We start from the raw sequence: 21,273 nt of genomic DNA on the forward strand, positions 1-21,273 counted from the left end.
GTGAGATTCTGTACATTTTCGTTCTCGTATGATAATTTAACCTCTCGACTGACTGAGAACAGACGCTGTTAAGACACGTTACTGAAATATTACTGGTAGCTACATGTGATGTCAACATCCAGTTTTTAACGGACACCCGCTGGACCGAAGGTAACGTCAGCGTAATGTTTATATACGTAATTTAGTGTAAATGTTACTGAACTGTTAAGTTCAAACGTTGTACTTGACGCCAAGTCCTGTATTTACTTTACTCATTCCAGTCCTACTGTGCGCAAATTAGCAGTTACGCATGGAACGCAAATGTGCTGTTACGTGTTGATTGATTCTTGCGAGCCAATTAATATTAACTGATGTTCAATAACTCTACTGTACACCATTGAAAAACAATATTAACTGATTGCATGCACCATTACCAGCAACCATGTTACATTCGAGTTGTGGTTATCTGATTAGATATTTGTGTTAACAAGTGGCCTGTGTAAACCTGTATAAAAGTTCAGACGTGAAAGAGTATTATATGTAATATATGCATTTGGTATACACACAATGTACAGACGTCCTATAATATTTATCATAACACATGTTGTATGTAAGACACGAGAAAGAGAACTGTCAATAAGCACATTCAACTCAGTGGTTGTGAAATTCAATCAAATGATAGTTATTGTATAACATTGATATTCCTTTTAGAATGTTCAGTTTCTGTCACACCCTCTCCTCCACGTCTAACATTAATTCCGCTTTATTTGAATTACATCAGGTTTGTCTCTTGGACTTCAATGATGGCGTCTCCTGAAGATTTTAATCAGCTTGAGTTGTTGAACACACATGGACATCTGATCCCCCGCGGAGCCAGCAGCCTGTGGACCGGGAGCAAAGAGAATGATGATGAAGAGGAGGAGGAGAATTACAGTGAGGAGTTGTATCTACAAAAGGAGCAAGCTCTTAAAGATAAACCAGTGGAGCTCATTCTGTGGGCAGCAGAACATAATCGTGTAAGTGATCAATAACCTTACTCATTAAGTGTCTTTAGTGTCAAGAGGTTAAATGTAAAAGGACAAAAGCCATGTCCTTATGTTGCATATTTAATTAAAAAATGTCCTATTATCTTTAGTCAGTTTTTGATCAACTAAAACTCATTTTAATTCCATTCTACTCAAGGAAAAAACATTTCACTGCAGTTTGTTAATACAAACGATTGACACAGTTTTAGTAGAGCCCAAAATCCAGTAAAATGATACAGTTTATGTATGGAGACATTTAAACAAAGATACAACACCATTTGCAAATGCAATGCTATCTAACTCGTGCTTACAGAAAGTAAACATTAAGAGAGAGAAACTGTGATAATCTCTCTTTTCTTGTTGTTGCCCTGAGGCAAAATTTACATCATCAACATTTTCATGTTGTTTTTCTCTTTGGCACTTCAGAAGGTCAAGATCAGACACATGAATGCAATTACTGATGATTACTCAAGATGTTTAAAGCGTAACTAAACCTCTTCTGCAGCTGACTCTGACTGAGTGTTAAGGGGGGCGAGAGCAGACCAGTGGTCTGGTAGTGAATTCTGACACTGAGTTGCAGCTGCCAATATGGTGTTCTGTGCTTCACTCCGTTTGGTATCAGGCACGTTGTTTTCCATTACTATAGAACCTCCTCAACGTGGGTGGAGTTATCATAGCACGGCTGCACGAAACTGCTGTGACAAACCCAAACACACAAACTGTGATGAGTAAAGCTGTTGTTTTTGGTGTACTGAATCATTAGAATCAGCTAATTAAAAAGAATAGTTCAGTACTTCCTGCATGACTATACCACAGACTCTGTCTGACACAGTCACTGAACTAAAATATGGCAGAACGGGTTGTGATTCGGCTCGCGATCGCTGGCTTTCAGTAGTGCTGTTGCTAAATACACCAGACTCCTCTGTTAAATATTGAGATTTTAGAAACGTCTGGCATTCTTCGGTTTGATTCTTGTTTCGGACGTTACATTCATGACTCTTCCAGTGACGACACTCTCTGCCAATCAGTGGCTGGCAGTCTGTCGACGTCACATTTTAGTATTGGCAAGATACAGAGCAGGTGCTTAAAAAATAAAAATAAATTCACTTTGACTAAAATAGCTAATGGCAAAATTGAAATGCTGTAGTTCTGGTGTTTGACCAGAGAGAAGCAGAAGGTAAACAGATTTTTAACACAGCTGTGAATATTTGCACCTGGATCAACAAATAACATTACTAGTTACACTGATTTTCACCTGAAAAAAAGTGGATAAGGGGTTTAGTTACTTTTTAAATAATTTCAGCTATAAGTGATTTCAGCTGTTGACAGTTTTTTGGTACATGCTATAAAATAGGTCACTCAAATATTGTCAGATATAATTGATTGAATATAATTTGACAATATTTGAGCATGAAGGATCAAACATGACCACTCCTAACATGCAACAGGGCATGTTCACACCATAGATTGCCATATGGCAATCTACTCCTGAAGTCGCATGTTTTATATTAAAAAATATTTAGCCTCTGATCATGTTTTGAATGTGCTTTAATTAGAAAACCTGATGTTTTTCACACTAAAGGCCTCACCATTGTGCAAATGTTTTTAGATTATCAGACTCAAACGTGCCATTAAGCACTTAAAGAGTTACTCAGCAGAAATTAATTGCAACCATTCTTTCTTTAACAAATCGGCCAAATTAATTTTGAATGTAATCAACAGAGAACGAGTTTGCTACTCTTTTCATAATTTCACATTTAAGAGGTGTTAGTGGATAAAACACTCTTTCCCAAAGAGCAACAGTTTCAAGTAAAACATTGAAGATGTAGTGAGTGACCTTTTGGTGATTTTGTTTTTGTTTCTGTTGAATAAGTGTCAAGGGTGCGTGGCAGCTACAAACCACCTGCAGCACCACCAAGCATGATGTGACGAGTAATGCATTGAAGTAATGATTTTGTTTTGATAATGATTGTGGCTGCTTCACTAAAAACACATTTTAAGATTTAGGTGTTTTTTTTTTTTTCAGTCTGCCTCAGTTTTGTCTTTGTGAACAGATGATGAATAGGCTATGTCAAGCAATGCTATCAGACCTGACTGAGGCTGTGTTGTGTGTTGTATGGGTTTATCCCTAAATGACAGGGTTTTTTGAACTTGTGTGAAATTCTTTCGTGGACGCTTCTTTCAGACTCGAGCTGAATCTAACAGATCTTTGTCTATTTTTAAAAGTTACGCACTACAGTTTTAATTGATGACTTTGTACCTTGCTGATCCTAAGCATATTTCTTTCTCCAGCTTTCAACAGTGCATAGGTTATTAACAACTGACCCTTTGCTGGTGCACTGCTGTGATGAGGACGGTTACACTCCCCTGCACCGTGCAGCATACAGCGGCCATGCTGATGTTTGTTCTGCTTTAATCACTGCGGGCTCTAAAGTGAATCCCCGCACCAATGACGGCTGGACACCGCTCCACAGCGCCTGCCGCTGGAGCCGCGTCACTGTGGTGAGTTTCCTCCTGCAGCATGGAGCTGAACTGAATGCTCAGACCAATGGTGGACTCACACCACTGCACCTTGCTGCCTCCAACACCAGCTCCTCCAAATCAGACTCCGCCCACACCCTCGAGCTGCTCCTCTCTCAGCGTCACCTAAAGGCAGCACTTCGCAGTCACTCTGGGGAGACGGCCAGTGAGGTGGCTCGTCGTAGTGGTCCCCTTCACTTCCTATTTGAGATGGTAGAAGACTATGTCAGTGTGATTCCAGACACGTGACCACGCACATTTACGTTTTCAATCTGGAGAGCAGGTACATTATGGATTTTTAATCTAATAAATATTACACGTCTGAAACCCAGATGATGTTAATTTTAGCATCAATTATCACAGAGGAAAGCATAAAAATATTATAGAGGCTGAAACCAGCAAACGCCTTCAAAAAAAATATAATAATTGATGTTCATGGTCATTATAATAAATTAATCCTGTAGTTTTAGAGATACGTTGTCTCATTTATACTGTCTTTATTTCTCTCTCGCTCTCCATCTCCCTTTCACTCTTCCCTCTGCTGTCTCTCTCTTTCTGTCTCAACCTCCCCACCTGAGGCTGATGGCCACCCACACTGATCCCTTCTCATTGTGCTGTCCTTTTTTAAAAAACAAAAATAAAATTAAATAATGATGTCCTTGCTTGAACTGTGCCCAAACGTTCGCTTTTCCTGTTATGTTGGATTTAACAGCATTATTAATGAGCATGGTCCTGTCTTGCCCCCATGACCCTCATGTGGAGGATAAAGCAGTAGAAAATGGATGGATGGAGTATCTGTAATTACCTTTTTGACCATGACTGCCCATGACTGAAATGTCTATCTAAAAATAAATTACTGAACTGGAATCACGTTACTTTGACATTTTTGTCAATATTCTAAGAGTTAAAGGGAGAAACCTGTCTGATATGATGAAGAAAAAGAAGGTCAATCTATTGTGTGTGTGTGTGAGTGTGAGTGTGAGTGTGAGAGTGTGAGTGTGAGTGTGAGTGTGAGTGTGAGTGTGAGTGTGAGTGAGAGTGAGAGTGACCAGGTGGAAAGGAAGCAGGGCCAGGAGCATCTGTGGATTTAAACTGTTCTATCATGGTTCAGATAGAAAGTGAAATGTGGTAGGGGGTAATCTTGAAGGAAGAGCTTGTGAAGCGTGTTCTGGAGGTGATGAGAGTGTCAGACAGAATCATTAGTTTGAAGCCAGAAACTGAAGTTGTGATCTTGAATCTTGTCAGTTCTTATGCCCCACAAGTTGGTTGTCCAAGAGAAAGAGGAGTTCTGGATGAAGTGGTAGAGAGTGTTTTCAGGTGAGAGTGAGTGGTGATTGGAGCAAACGTCAATGGGCGTGTTGATGAGGGGAACAGAGGAGATGATTCAGTAGGGTTGAGTAGGTATGAGGTTAAGGAGGGGTTGTGGCAGAACAGATGGTTGTGGATCTTACAAAAAGGCTGGAAAGGGCTGTGGTAAACGCATATTTCAGGAAGAGGGAGGAGCATAGGATGACCCATAAGAATGGAAGAAGATGCTCACGGATACACTGTATACTATGCAGAAGATACCATCTTAAGGAGATGGGGGACTGGAAGGTGAGGCCAGAGGAGATTGTGGCAGCATAAGGTGATCTGTCTGTAGGATGACTTTGGAAACCAAGAACAGGAAGCCAGTGAAGGCGGAGCCAAGGATTAAATGGTCTAGCTGAAAAAGTAAGGATGTTGTCCCAAGTTTCAGGGAGAAGTTGTGACAGGCTCGGAGAGATAGTGAACAGTTACCAGATGAATGGAAAAGTACAGCTAAAGTGGTGAGGGACACAGCCAAGTGGTTTTTCCTCTTGACATACTCAGTGGTGGAACAAGGAATTACAGGAAAGTATCTAAAGGAAAAGAATGGCATCGAAAACGTGGGACAGCCAGGGAGATTAAGAAAGTAGGCAGGAGTACTGGAAGTCTAGTTGTACGGCAAAAAGGCGGTTGAAGTGTTTGGAAATAAAATAAGAGAGATGGTTTGGTCATGTGTAGATGATGGATGGTGATTATATTGGACAGAGGATGGTGAAGCACAGAGAAGGATCATGGATGTTGTGAAGGAGGACTGTGCAACAGAAGAGGACACAAGGGATCGACACTGATAAACATGTTTATCAGCAAGCCACAAAGGTCTGTTGACGATCATTTTCTATGGACCATCATGTCTTTACCTGTAATTGAAAATCTTAAGTGTACTGCTTAGTCATATCGATGCCTGAGTCACCACACAGGGATAATTGGTCACATTACAGAACTGGATTCTAATTACACTGGTGCTGCGAGGACAGCATTTAAAGTAAACAACTTACTAAACATACTATTCATAAAAATAAACAGCATGTCAAGGTATTAAACTCTGATTGATAAATCTATACAGAACCATGGTATATATGTTGAACCATGTACCATGTCTGTATACAGGCAAGGCAAGTTTATCTGTGTAGCACTATTCATACCCAAGGCAAGTGCTTTACAAAGGCATTGATAAATATTATGATTATTGAAGAATTTAGGAAAAAGCTGCAGTTAACACTTATGATTTCGGGTCTGATTTAAATGAGCTGACAGTCTGAGCAGACCTCAGGTATTCACGAAGTTTGTTCCACAGGTGAGGAGCAGAATAACTAAATGCTGCTTCACTTTGTTTGGTTCTACTTCTGGGAACACACAGTAAACCTGTCTCTGATGGTCTTAGGCCTCTGGATGCTTCCTAGGGAACTAATAGTCTAGGCTGTATTTTGGTCTAAGAAAGTAAGAAACAAAGTAGTCCCTATCTAAGTACCATTTGAACCAGTTTAGCACAGTACCAGTAAGTCCCACCCACTTTTCCAATCTGTCGATCAGTATGTTGTGATCAACTGTGTCGGAATGCGGCACTAAAATCTAATAATACCAAGACAGAGGTGTTGGATGCATCAAATATTCAGTGTTTAAGGTGTAATGGGGTTAAGTTTGTGGTGAGTATGACGGTTTTGGCTCAGAGCTGATTGTTGCATTATTTCAGTTCAAGTTATTGGTGGGGGGGTTGTTATTTTGCATCCAGAAAGACAGCACAGCAAATTGTATGGGATGTGAATAGCTCCATTTCTCACAGACATCAGTGCAGCTTCAACAGGATTGAAAAGTGCCCATACATCAGACTGTGAGAGCACAGCCAGTCTTACAAAAGCTTACAAACATGCAGTAAAGCTACAAAAGAAAGAGACAATATGGCCTCTTGAGAACACTTTGAAAAGTGCATCAAAACAAAACGATGAAAAAAGATGAGATAAGATCCTCAGGAAATATATTTCAAGTGCATAGGCCTCACCACCTGTTGTTCCCAACCTTTATGTACCAAGTATGACTGAGGCAGTGAAAAGGTAGACTAAAGGCAAATTGGACGATATAAGTGGTTTAACATTTAATCAGCAAAGGAGCTGGTGATTTTGTGCAGCACTCTCTCAAACATCTCTCCCTCACATGTAGTTCAAACCTAATCTAGTATATCCTCAGGCAATGTAAAGCCTGCCCCCAAACTAGAGGATATTCAAATCTTATCCTCTGGTGTGGGGCCGACTGAAGGACAACACAGCATTCACACTCACAGGAGTGGTTGAGGTATTTGCATTAGACGCAGAGTAAAGCCAGTGAAACGTTTTTGTTACTCTTCATCTTATGTTGTGTCACTCAGCACATGGAGACATAACCTAAGACCAAGATCTCTTCCTCTTGGTCAATAACTGCTGGAACGTCAATCTCCAGAGCAATTTGTGCTTCTTTTTTTGTAATCTTGTAATTATCAGAACGACAATCACAGCAGTACAGGCGTCGTTAAAACTAGTTTTGCGTAAATGACTGTGCCTACTTATTATTTGAGTCCTCACTGAAATGTGCTGAATGCCTTTTGGTACTCAAGGAAAGGCGGTAAGTGAGGAATAAATTACACAAATTGAATGTTTGAAAGACCAGTTTAATGAACTGCATGTTATGTACTGAATCCTAGAACTACCAGATTCAATTCACACCCGTTCTGCCTATTGACACATGGAGGAAGTCACAGTTTTATTTTTATGTATTCAAGACGGTTTGCAGCGCTTTCAAGACTCAAGTTATATTCAAGACGTACTGGAGCATCGTCTGTTGTATGAGTTAAACTCAGTTTCAGCTTGCTAATATATAAAGTCACATCATTCCAATCCAAATGCAAATGAGTACAAATTTTGACAAAACACAGCTGGTGGTGCTGTGAGACTTTTGCACAGTACTGTAGCCTAGCTTATTTTAGCTGAGCATAAAGACTGCAAAGCAGGGAACATGTCCTCTTTTGAAAATTACACCAAACCAGCATCTACCATGTCATCTGTTTTCCAGTATGGACACAGTCAATAAGGACTTCACTTGATCAAAACAGCGCTTAACAAAAAAGACTGTGGTATCTCATGTTCACTTTTCTATCCCGCGTGTTGCAGCCTTTTGTGAATGGATAATAACGTTTACACTACTTTGCAAATAGCTTAATACCGATCCCAACGATTTTTCATCATGACATAAAGGAGTTGTTGATTAAAAGGAACATTTAAATAAACAGAACTGCGTGACACTTTAATAGACAAGGTTTAACTTGAGTAAACCCGCGCTGCAGTATATTCAGCAACACAAACACCATTTGCATGATAATGCTATTTCATCTGAAAAGGTCTGGGTGGTTTTCATCACAACATCACAGTTGGGAATATCATTCGATCACAATTACACCTTTAACTGCGGCAAATGTAAATGAATGGCAGTGGATTCAGCAACATAGAGAATGGCGTTTGTGTTCAGAGGAGCACAAAGAGGAGCCTCAGAGCGACGAGCACGTTAATGCAGCTGCACGGTGGATTCATTTGGCTTTCAGGAGATAGCTGGTGGAAAGGAAAGTCCTTTGGCTTTGTTGGTCGACTCTCAAGTTGTTTGTTTAAAATTGCCACATTTGGAGCAGGCACTGTTTCCTCTCCCTTAGGTCTAGTGGCACTACATGGAAAAACTGACCTTACTTTGGACATAATCAGCTTCACTCAGGGTCCACCTCGAAGCTTTTCTTTTCTTTTTTTAAATCCTGCATTTCAGCATCCTGAAATGTTTTTTTTGGGGGTGGGAGAGTATAAGTGGGCGGACCATCTTGTCGCAGAAAAAGTAAAAGTAGAAGTAGAAAAAAGGCAAACAAACTGAAAAAACAGCCATCATTTTAATATGCCATATCATGCACTGCAGAGGCAATAACGGCAACACATTGTACAATCTTGCTGCTGGCAGAACCAGCAGCGCTCTGGCTCTACAGTTAACGGAACTGAGTTAACTCATTGTACAACGCGGCAAATAAACATAAACCTAAAGAGCAGATAATGTTTTAACTAACAGGCTGCATGAGATACAGGCAACGTTTCTGTGCCATTGCAGCTTCAGTACCACAGACAACTCACGCAGATGTTATTCATGAGCTGTCCCATGGTACTGAAGCTGCAATGAATGTATTCAATGCAAGAGGGATCCTATCTTAATCCGATATCCCTCGTACATTCATTACAGCCATTGCAGCTTCAGTACCGTCAGACAGCTCATGAATAACAGCAAATGCGCACGCAGCTGCTTTGATGGTGGTGCATCAATTGCAGATAAATTGGTGGGTGAACACCAATTACATTTCCCTGGTGTCTGACCTCTTGTTTCTGTTTTAATTAAACACAGAACAGGTCAATAAATCATGTTTGTATTTATCTCTTCCTAACATTTTCATTTTTCTAACAAAATGTCTCTTTGACTCGAGATGCCCGGGTTGGGCCAGTGAGTCATGTGGTCTACCCAGGCCCATTACTCGTTACGCCACTGCTTCAGAAAATCTGACCATTTTGGATGGCAGGCCGTGCTGGGCTGTGGTGGAGTCTTGACGGCTTGTTGCATGGTACACTTTATAATTACAGTCTGTGTGCACTACTCCACACCTTTAATACTTTCACATTATTTATATATCATCAGTTTGATAATTAGAGGACACATGGAAATCACGTTTCAAACAATGTCGGACCTTCACTTGCTCTGTTTGGTCATTGTCACAGTTAAGACGCAGTTACGCAATTAGTTCCTTCCTTGTTGAAAAGTCTGTCCTGGTGTCAAAGAGAATAACTTGGAAAGCAAGACTTATAGGGTACCAATATAACTGCATATTATATTGTTTGTCTAATGCAATTACAATGTGCACTCGGTGTTATGTTCATTTCAGCTGTACAGTGTCTCAGTGCAAAGGTTAGATCAACCTGGCTGCATCTATAAATCTCACAATTTATTTTGATCTACTTGCTTATATTGTTGTACGTGGAGAGATCCTGGAACGCTTCCTCCCTCTGCTTTCAGTCTGTATGCTAATTTAGGTGGCCACTGGCTCCAACTTCACATTTATGAGGAGACATGAGAGTGGTATACTGTAGAGCTAACTGTCAATAAAATGGGAAACTATTCTTTTAGGGTGTAGTTAATGTGCAGTTAGGCCTAATTTACCTCTTTTTATTGTGCAATATATTAAGTCATTTGGCTGTTGAATGCCGAGACATTTTTCATCATGTATTCACCACACATAACTGTTATTGTCATATTTGGCTTGTTCCCCAAATTCATTCAATATAATTAAATCACTCTTGCCTTTGCAGCAAGAAGACCCAGGTTCATGACCCGCTCGGAACAAGGGCCTTTCTGCATGGTGTTTGCATGTTGTCCCTGTGTGTGTGTGTGTGTGTGTTTTCTCTGGGATCTCTCCTCACACAGTCCAAAAACATGCAAGATTAGGCAGATTAGACACTCTACATTGACTGTAGTTGTGAGAGTGAATGGTTGTTTGTCTGTGGACTGTGCTGTCACAGTTTTAAACCATTAGTGAATAGAATGTCCCAACAGGTTTTGTCTAACTTTTCAGTGACTTTTCTAGCACAGACTTTTATTTTTTTTGATTTCCTGAGTTGCCCTCCAGCTAAGCTTTTCATGTTTAGACCTCCAGTCTGAGGAGCTTCACAGCCGCTGCGCTTCACCGACTCTCAATCCTGTCGGCCCTGAATTAATTCTCATCGCTCCCAACCTGGCTTCACATTCTCTCAGAACCCCCAAAGTGTTGACAGCAAACATACATTTATGTCACGGCCGTTAAAGCAGGTGTTTGCTTTTCATCATGTGTTCCATTGGTCTTACATGGGCTCACATACACATGGTTCATTCACACTGAATGAATCAATACATTGCAGGAAGCCGGAGCTCTACAGCTGGATGTTAGATGATTGATTTTGTATAATTTGTTAATTTATGATCAACCCCATAAGAGCTGCAAATTATAATAACATAATTATACAAATTATTTGTTACTGTAAATGTGTAAAAGAAAATGTAACCTATGATATGAAAATAACTAGTTGTACAGTGTATTACACAATGACTGAACAATGGGCAGTCCCATAAAAATATCTTTATCAGGAGAGACCTGGCCAAGACAGGTAGCAGCACAAATAAAACATCACGTTGCAGACATGGCCTGCCTGACCTCTGCCTGACCTCTGCCTGACCACCCCCTACTGTCAATGTAATGACTATAATGAATGTTTCCACAGGCAGAAACATGGGTGTACCATGGGGTGTCCAGAATCTCCCATAGTGTCCAACCTCTACATGGAAAAGGTGGAAAGCAGAGCCTTGGCCTCATTCACAGGACATGCATGTACATGCAAGTTAAGAATCCTTCAACGTGTGAGGATGTTAGAGGTCACACCTGGTTTGTGCAGTGCACACTGGAGAAGACAAAAGCCTCAGCATTGAAGTATACAGGAAACCAAGACACACAGAACAATATATGCTGTTTGACTCCCACCACCCACTGGAGCACAAACTCTGCATCAGAACATTGCACCACTGGGTCACTAACAGAAGAAAGAAACACATAAAACCTGTGGCTACCCAAACTGGGCCTTCATCAAAGATTCCAGAAGAAGAACAACATCAGACAAGGAAGGAAACTGCAAAAAACTAAAAAGTCCTAAACTTTATATTGGGCAAAGCAAACACATGGCACAGCACAGCTAGCGTACAGGACTCAGCTGTAGGATGTGAAGAATGTTTGCATTCTGGCCAGAGAAGATGGTTTGAAAGAGGCCTGAAAGAAATCATGTAAAAAGTGGACTAATACACCAACTGTCAGCCACCTACGAGGCTGCCCTGAGCTCTTTTCCAAAAAGAAACAACACAGGTGAGCTCCAGCACACTCATTAGCAGACTGTGTCTCACTAAATCAATTCAATTCAATAACATCCTATATGTATAGCACAGATTCATAACATACTGTACATTATCTCGAGGCAATGCACGACCACCTGCATCAACTGCTTGGGGTAGGAGAGAGGAGAGAACAGAGGGGGAAGGGAAGGAGAAATGTGGTATGATCACATGGTGCTTTCAAATAAATATAAAGTAAAACAAACATGGGAAAATAACAAAAACTTGATTAAAATAAAGGTTGCTCCACATGTGATCCTCTGAACAGGTTAGCAGTAATGAGTATTAGTAGTAAGCTATATAATAAATAGTAATAGTTATAGTTGTACCAGCTCTGGAGTCGGAGACAAAGAGAAAACAAAGTTATTGTCATGACCAAGTGTGAGGGCTGAGGAGGGAAGGAGAGTGCTCGCCCTAAATATAATCTTTATTATGGTTATAATATATTTATAGTTAGGAAACCAGGGCTAAATATAAGCTTTATTAAAAAGACATTAACTTTAAATGTAGGGAGAGTGTCTGCCTCCTGGAGCCACAGTGGGAGCTGCTTCCACAGGAGAGGAGCTTGGTTTCTGAAAGCTCTGGCCTCCCATTCTACACTGAGAGACTCTGGGAATCACAAGCTGGCCCCCATTTTCAGAGTGGACTTGTCTGTTTGAGTAGTAAGGAATAAACAGGGTCCCATTTGCATTCTGAACCAACTGAAGACTCGTCAGAGCCTTTTTAAAAGCTTTTTAAAAGCTTTTTTAGAAGCTTTTCAGCATCCTTTGAAGACAGGAGGTTTCTGATTTTTGTTATGTCGCGCAGGTGAAAGAAGTCTCCAAGTTTCCTCACAATAGAACTGGAGGCCATGGTAATGATATCCAAGTGTTCAGAGAGTGTTTCCCTTCATTTTCTCTGCGTTAAGAAGTAACACGGTATGTGTCATCCAGGTGTTAATGTCTGTGAGACATTCCTGGAGCTTTATAACTTCATTACTGTCATTCGACGACATGGATATTTACAGCCGCGTGTCATCTGCATTACAATGAATATTTAGGTTGTGTTTTTCAAAAATACTATCAAAATAAATGGTTGCTCCCTACAGTTAGTGAGATGGTTCCAACTGTGGCTGGCTAAATGACGTCATGATGCAGCTATACATGTCAGATTAGGTGGGAGCCCAGAGAAAACTTTACTGCAGCCGCGAATTATAATCTTACCATATTTGCGTTTACCATTTTGAAGCTTATCCTTAGCCAGCAGTTCTCAGATATCTATGAAAAAGTACATCTCATGCATGTCGCCCACTCTGGCCCCAGGAATCAGCAGTTTCTGAAAGAGTCAGACCCCTTGTCTTGCCCGTGTCTACATGCCTTAAAGGGTCTGTATTAATCTACCAGTTTTCTACTCTCGATGACCCGTCAAAACTTCACATATGCTTCACATTACAGTTTCATACCCATTCACCCACTGCTGGCACAGCCACTGGGAGCAACTGTGACATGTCGACGAGCAGAGCCAGGGATTGAACCCACTATCTTCCAATCTGTTCCCCCACTGAGTCATCACCTCCCTGGTAGGTGCCGCTTCTTCTTCTAATAATAATCTATGACTAGACAGTGCGATGTGGTATGCTGCTCTCCACGGTTCCAAGTTCTGAATCCACATCCTCCTTCATCTCAGTTCAAAGCATCTTCTCGTCTCACCAGTCTCACCCTCAGCAGGTGACTCACTCAGGAAACACCAAGGTGCTGCTGTACATGTTAGAAGCAGATTCAATAGCCAGGCTCCTTCAGTCTGGTAAAACCCTGTAGGTGGTCAGTAATGAAAATGCTGGGAACATGTGGTTGATACTGTACATGCTGTGAGAACATAAGCACACGCATGTCTGTACCCTCAGATTCCTCACATGCTTTGACACATGTGTGTCCTCATACTGCTTTGGTCAATGACCGTCTGAGGAGACAATCACGCTTTTGCAAATGTCCTCATTTACTTCTTGCCAACAGTTTCATTAAAACCCCAGAAGTCAGTTTCTAGCTTTGATCATAGAGAACTAAAAGGTCTGCATTTATGCATTCATGTAGCTTTACAATTTTTTTTATGTGACCAGTGCATGGACCTTGAAAATGTCTCCTATTATCTTCAGTGGTCTGCTTCTGTCCCTCTGCATGTCCTCCTCTGTGACTGGTTTTAGACTCCATTAATTAGGAGACTCATCCATTCTGAATGGAAATGACCTCCATCACACTCTTCAGAGTGATTCATGAGATGTACTTTTAAATGTCAACTTTTGACTTTTTCAGCAGGGTTGGAAAAGTCTTTCACTTCTTACATAAAATCCTAATGGTTTGATTTTAAGAATTTTCACCAATTTTCTGGACAAAAAGATACATTTTCCAAACGACTTACAAAAAGAAAGAAATATAAATATCCTTTGATATCGATTATATTCCTTCACTCGACATCTCAAAATACACAGTAAAACATCTCAGTCTCAAACTCTCCCTAAAGCCCTAACATTTAATGAGGAGAATGACAAAACGTCTTAATGCCAACACACTCAACAACCAATTTGGTGCCATTTTCAAAGCTTTTACCTTGATTGAATTTTGTTGATATTCATGCAGTGTCTGGAGTGTAATTGCAGACAGGTTCATCAGTGCTTACTGTAAACACAATCTGTATTCCCTGCACTATATCTCTTATTTTTTTTAGTTTGTTAACAGCTTGGTGGTGAATGATTTAAACTCACATCACATCATATCACAGAAAATAGATGCAGATAAAAGGGAAACATTATAAAGTGTGGCTTTTTTCTATTTTACATTTGACCCTCATTAAACCAGGATGGTCGTATATATGAACCTTTGCACAAGGCGAGTTCAAGGCGAAAAAAATGCCACGTTCATGTTATACAAACAGCAGTAAACATCTCCAGGGCAAATGAGGAATAAGGGACAACATTTCAACCTATTAAAAACACTTCAATTAAGCATTCAGAAGAGTCCATATTCAGCAGAGTCATGGGGACTGCAAGAACTCCAGGCTTATGTGATGTGGCAAAAATCAAAAGCATAACATAATAGCTTTCTATAGCTGAGACCTGACCCTGATGAAGTCAAATATGAATAAATAAAAGTTACACAACACGCTGAATGGCAAAGTGTGTTTGCATTAGTAATATAGACAGTGAGTCAACATCATGTCCCCATCATGTTCCCTCTGTGACATTGACACACATAGTTTCATATGTTATGAGTGAATGACCTTTTTTTTTATCAGTGACGTCCTTGCTAATTCTGTGAGTTCTTTGCAGCTCATCTTCTCTTACCCATGTCCTCGCTGACTCCTGTTTGAATTACACATTTCAATTTCTTACGTAGTGGCAGTCCAGATACATGTGAGCAGTATACACCATAGTAACCAAGCTGATTTTATGTTTTTATACAAATTTTGGCTGAAGTTTTCATGGTGGTGTTGTTTTTTATGTATATACATATATATATATATATATGTATGTATGTATGTATGTATATATATGTATGTATATATATACATATATATATATATATATATATATAAACATATATAAGTAGAAGGCTAGAGAATTTATTGACCCAAATCAATCATCTTCTGCGAAACCTGAATCTCCACCTAGTTTCCGGGAATTACTGTTGTAACCTAAGTGTTCTTTTTTTATTTCCTCCACATGTGTAAGTTTCCCTAAAATAATGGTTATTCAGAATCATGTACTCACACAAGTTTCTAGTAACTGCTGTTTCATGAACCTAAACATCCCTCTAGTGGCTTTAATGCTGAACTGCACGCAGGAGACACATTTATTCCCAGTTTCCTGCAAGTTCCAAAAAAATATTTCATTTCATATTTTCTATAATAAATTTCATTTAATAACCACAGCACCAAACATATAGAGCTTTAAGTTTTTATAAGACTTATAAAAAAAAGAAAAAACATAACACAATAACCAATGCATGTCATACATTGTGTTTTTTCTTTGTTTCTCTGAGGAGTATTTACAGACAGGCTTATGTACAGATAGCTATAACTGAGAGATGAAGAACAGAGCTACATGTAATCTGGCACAAACAACCAGTTAGCAGTATGATAATATATTTGTTATGTACAGTGTAACTGGCAAAGCTAGAGCAGGACCGAACATAAAGATTATGTAAGAAGGTTTAAATAACTTCAAGTATCCGTCTCGAGGTCTCGCGGAGGTCTTTGTCCGATGGACGTAGATTTCCAGAAACGCTGGAGAGAAACCAAATATCTGGTCGAGCTTCAAACCACGTAGTGTGACTGGGGAAGTATGGGACAAGCTCTAGCCATTGGAAACGTCAACGTAACAAAAGCTGGTAACGCAGGACAATCACTTCTCTGGTAAATGCCCACTTTTTAAGAAACATTTAACACTACCATGGGAAACATCCTCTCAGAATATAAAGTGGTATCCAGCTCATTGGCCTATAGCACCTTTTTTACTTCTCTGAATAACAAATGTGCAACAAGCAGACAAAAACACAACAAACAATAGGACACATGGACACACTGGTCCTCTAGGGGAAATTATAGCTGTTGACATGTGTGTATATGTGTTTAAGGGGAGAGGGGAAAAAGACGACAGTTCATTTAGAATGATTCTTGAAATTTGTGGTTCAACTAAACATCTTAGGTATTCAACGTCACAACATTCTGATGCCATACAATTTTCTTTGTGATAAAACCCACAACTCGAACAATTGTCATAATAATAAGATTGTGTTCTATTTCAGTAAGAAAACAAACACACACAAAATAACAAAATTCATTACAACTGCAAAAGGCATAACTCATTCATCTCCTAGTACCTTACATGAAAATGAAGGTCCAAATATAATGAAACCATTGTCAGAATTGCACAGTCAACTGTGTGTAAAGAAGAAGTAGCTTGTCTGGGGAAAGATCGGACTATTCTTCTAAGTCAGCATTAGTTAGGCCTACTCTAATAAAGCCACGATTAAGGAAAGTTTGGCCTTGGCGCAGGCCATTCGTCTTATCAACGTCTCCAAGTGCATGAAACACTGATGCTACCTCACGACGTTCATGTAACAACACTGTAGGGCTCAGTCACCGTCCATGTTTACGTTTCAGTTTAGTGTCCTTGGTGAAAGGAGGAAAATAGACGTTCATATACAACAAGACACAGGCCGCAGTCAGTGCCACGGTCACAAGTCCCTGCAAGGCGTGTCTCAAACGGCACCTGCTTTTGACAAGACTTGGGTTGTAACCCTCAGATCAGGAGCACCAAAAAGACTCTAGTGTCATTTTTAAGACCTTTAATGTAGAGCAGCTAAAAAAAAGTCAGTAAAAACATCTCTACTTGTGTGGCTCAAACTGAACAGGCCATCAGGTGTCAGATTAGACATCACGTCAACAAAAAAAACAATGCTACCAGAAGACTAGAATGAAATTTATGACCTTCCTCTCAAAATTAGTGCATTTCCTGGGCAGCAGGTACCATTTGAGAATCTGTTCTGTTCAGCTGCACCACACCACTCAACACTGAATCACATCCCCCCTCTCAGCAGACTATAAGTGGATGTGGTTCGCTGTAACGCCGCTGGTTTTTCTTCAACAGCTGAATGCGGTTGTGGCAGTAGAACTTGATGGCACGCCAGTCGCGGTGGTTGCTGACCAGCAGGGGGCACTGTTGGAGGCAGCGCTCACAGTCAGCCTTGGCTGGGACCCGCAGCTCTGTGATGTTCTGGGTCAGGTGCTCCTCGACTGCTGCACGTTCTGCCTCCGACCAGGGACGCTTCAGAACGCCTCGCTTACCTTCAGAGAGGGACAATAATGGAATAAGTTACAGATTTCATATGGTAAGACTTTTCTTATGATTCAGTAGTCTGTCATTTATTTCTGTTACACTTATTTTTCATCTTATTTGTGGAAATTGACTTTATTTGTCACCAATGAATTAAGCTGCCTGACCTGCCTTTCTATGCAGTTCATTTTAATGATGATTAAGAATTTAAAGATGTCTCTTTCCTTTAATTCAAGTGCCATTTCTCTGGATTTCACATACTGTGTAGTCATGGTTTATACCACCAGAGAGTGCACATCAACCAAAGCACTAGTGTAATCAGCAGAAAAAAGAAGTCAAAGAGCCTCAAACAAATGTGAAACTAGATGAAGCGACCGCTGAGCTGCACCTTCTCTGAACACAGGACAGTGTGACTTCTTCTCAAACGTCAACAGAAGTGAAACTAAATTTCCTCTACAACAATCTCTCTCTCTCTCTCTCTCTCTCTCTCTCTGACTGGCAGAGAGAAAATGAAAATCTGTGTATCTCACTTACATCTGTGTCATCAGAGAGTTTCTCTGCAGGGCAACACAAGTTATTGTCTCACAGAGTTGTGGTACAGAGTTTACTTGTTCTCCCCGTATATGCTTCTGGGTTTTTATCTGGCTTCTCTAGTTTCCTCCCACAATCCAAAAACATCCAGATTAGGGATTAGGCAAAGTAGACACTCTAAATTGACCATAGGTGTGAGTGTAAATGGTTGTTTGTCTCTATGTGTCCCTGTGATGGACTGGCGACTGGAGGATAAAGCAGTAGAGGATGGATGGATAGTTTCACAGAACTTATGTGACACTAATGTACAATGTTTAAAATGTGAGGATGTGCTTTTCTTTAATGTAGTGGTAATGGTTGACCAACTATTATTTGTTAACCCGTTAAGGGACTTAAAAAACTTTAAAAAATCAGAGCACACAATGATCAAAAAACCTTATGGGTCGTATGACCCTATTATTTATTTGCACATAAAACCCTAAACTTAACTGCTATGTAAAAAAACACCAAAGTATGTCCCGTATGTGTTTTCAGTGCAATTTAAGGACAACATTGTCCATGTTGGCTTTTCAAGGTTCATTCAAGTTCATTTTCCATCTGCTGATTAAGATCAGCTGATATGATAAAGAGCCACAGAACACGAACTAAATGGATTTGCCTTTTCATTTGTTCTCAAGACCAAGAATAAACTTTGACTTTGTGAATTCTTGTAAATACAATTATACTGAAGACATTGTAGGCAAGTAGAGAAAAAATAAAAAAGCATTTGACATTTTCATTTCTTGGCAACAGGCTTTAAGTGTATTCACCCCAATCAAGAATGAAAAAATGATATTGTGACATTATGTAAAAGATTGACACAGATTTGAGAAAGACTTTCAGCTTTGACATTTTCCTTACATCACTGAGATTGTGAGATGTATTTTTTTATTATTATTTCTTATGTTGGAGCTTCTGGGTTGGCCTTCCTAGCAGAGTACAGAGTATAAAAGCTGATGAACACTCTGGTAAGTCGATTTTTCCAGTTAGACAACTAGTGTCAGTTTTCACACATTTACATTGAAAAACTTACTGTTACAGACACTTCCCTCATGTTTTAAACTCATGGCAACTTTCATGTTGTGAAGATGCAGCACCAGCAAGATTCCAGCAATAAACATGATTCTTTTTCAGTGTTTTGAATAAAAAACCATGTAGTTCCATTGTGCCATAAATGTATAAATTAAGAGTAATTTTCCACAAAAAACAGTGGCAAAGAGAATATGTAGGATGACAAATCGTCATTACACTGTGCCATCAATTTTCAAGTCATAATGAAAAGTTTAAAAAAGTTTCAGTCAATTTAGAATATCCAATTAGCCTAATCACCAACCTGCATGTTTGGACAGTGGGAGGAAGCCGGGGCACCCGCAGAGAAGACGCGCACACATGGGGAGAACATGCAGATTCCACACAGAAAAGCCCTCAGTTGAACCGTGATTATGGTACCTCACCCTATACTACTGTCTGGACCACTTTCTGATGAACCAGGACAACCATAACTGATATAATTAAGATATGTCCTCCTCTTTCTCCAGAGGAGTTCTACAAACCTAATCAAATGTGATTTAGACTAACCTGAGCCTCTCCTGCGGTTTGTTTCAGACGAGAGCAGAAGTGGCGGAGTGGTTAGCTGGGTGTTCTTGAGCTTCTTTGGTCGTCCCACTCGCCCATTGCTCTTGCCCTTCCTGACATACAGCAGCGTAGGTGTGGGGTTCACAGCAGGAGAAGAAGCAGGATCAGGAGCAGAAGCAGGGGTCGGAGACTCTGTCTTCTCCTTTACTTGCTCTCCATCAGACTCTCCCTCTGAGTACGAGTCGGCAGAGTTTCCTGACATAACTGGACAGAAGGAAGCGGGGGTATGAAAAAAGAGGAGATATGAGTAGGAGTAGAACGGGAACAATTTCATTAGTTTCATCTGTTACCAATCTCTGTGTCGCTTATAAAACTCCATTCACACACAAACACACAACAACTGGAAGGAATTACAATCATTTTCCACTCAGGGTTTGTTTACCACCACTGAGGGAGAGAAGATACAGCTGTCCTTAGACAACAAACTAGAACACCTCTTCTTCACTCATCCATTTCTCCATCCATCCATTCATCCATCTCACCATCCAGCTCCAGGCAGATGTGGTTTAGGCTCATTCCTCTGAACAGCACTCCATCTCTCTCTCCACAAAGCACGACTCGACCTACTCGGCCCATGAGGCCTGGGTCTTGGCCAATTCCAGCACAGTTCTGTGTTACGTGATACTCCCTCTCAAGGAAGTGCTCCAGCCTCTCCACAGCGCTGCCTCCTGGCTGCCCAGGCTCCTCTCCTTCTCCCAGAAGCAACAGCTGTGTTAGGATCGCTACCTGGCGGCGAACCCTGGTCTGGGTCAGGGCACGGGGATTGCGGGTACCGCTAGAGCGAGCCAGACTGCGCAGAAGGTCAGTGCCTCGCAGTGGTGTGGCGGGAGAGTGGTAGGGCCTGGCAAAGACGTATGGATTTGTGGGGTCAACTCCTACATCCTGCCGTGTCTGCAGCAGGAGCTCCAGGCATGACTCACAGTGAGGGGGGAGGATGAGGGGCTGGACACGTCCACGTTTACCCTGGACTCCAACTCTGGCGAGATGAGGAAGCACAAGGCGTTCAAAGGGGGACAGAGAGGCCTCCAGAGGGGTGAGTGCTGGAGGAGCACCAGGTGGAACAGGAACAGGGCACTGGGGAGTGATGCGGACACGATATTCAGCAATCAACAACTTGGACACCTCACACTCCCGACGTCGATTGTAGAGGATTAAAAGTGCCAGGCTGGAATTGCAGAGAAGACGCCACGCCTCAGATGATTGCAGCTGCCGAGACAGGGACAAGAAAGCGGAGTGCTGCAGACGACGAAGGTACAGGACCAGAGAGGACAGGGACGAGAGGAGGGGCAGCATTTGGTGACGCCCCGAACTGCTGGAAATAAGACAGTAAGACATGAGTTAGATTTGTTATTAATGTGATCACAAAACCAGGAAAGATTCACAGGTGAGTCTTGAAATGATTCAGGTACAACATCAGCTGTCAAAATGAGTTAT

The 21,273-nt window shown here is 40.9% G+C and overlaps 2 protein-coding genes across 5 annotated transcripts in view; one reads left to right on the top strand and one right to left on the bottom strand.

Annotated features, from left to right (window-relative positions):
* Positions 1-17,578, top strand: ankrd49 (ankyrin repeat domain 49). Of its 2 annotated transcripts, XR_009241448.1 has the most exons (6): positions 1-150; positions 761-995; positions 3,297-3,807; positions 11,168-11,799; positions 13,259-13,383; positions 17,449-17,578. XR_009241448.1 is itself a non-coding variant. In XM_058640155.1 (3 exons), exons 2-3 carry the CDS (start codon positions 780-782, stop codon positions 3,771-3,773), a joined length of 693 nt encoding a protein of 230 aa, XP_058496138.1. In that variant the 5' UTR covers positions 1-150; positions 761-779; the 3' UTR covers positions 3,774-3,995. The 2 variants fall into 2 exon arrangements, 1 of the variants encoding a protein (XP_058496138.1); XM_058640155.1 differs by lacking the exons at positions 11,168-11,799; positions 13,259-13,383; positions 17,449-17,578 and having other exon boundaries at positions 3,297-3,995.
* Positions 15,740-21,273, bottom strand: part of si:dkey-117m1.4 (uncharacterized) — a 20,995-nt gene continuing 15,461 nt past the window's right edge. For 2 of the 3 annotated variants that reach the window (XM_058640149.1, XM_058640151.1), the window contains exons 7-9: positions 20,322-21,151; positions 19,783-20,043; positions 15,740-17,645 (exon numbers count right to left, since the gene is read on the bottom strand). In XM_058640149.1, coding sequence (XP_058496132.1) covers positions 17,392-17,645; positions 19,783-20,043; positions 20,322-21,151 — 1,345 coding nt within the window. In that variant the 3' untranslated portion in view covers positions 15,740-17,391. The remainder of the gene's footprint in view (positions 17,646-19,782; positions 20,044-20,321; positions 21,152-21,273) is intronic. The other variant, XM_058640150.1, reaches the window with a different exon arrangement.

The sequence above is a fragment of the Solea solea genome, chromosome 10, assembly GCF_958295425.1.
Source record: "Solea solea chromosome 10, fSolSol10.1, whole genome shotgun sequence".
NCBI lineage: Eukaryota > Metazoa > Chordata > Actinopteri > Pleuronectiformes > Soleidae > Solea > Solea solea.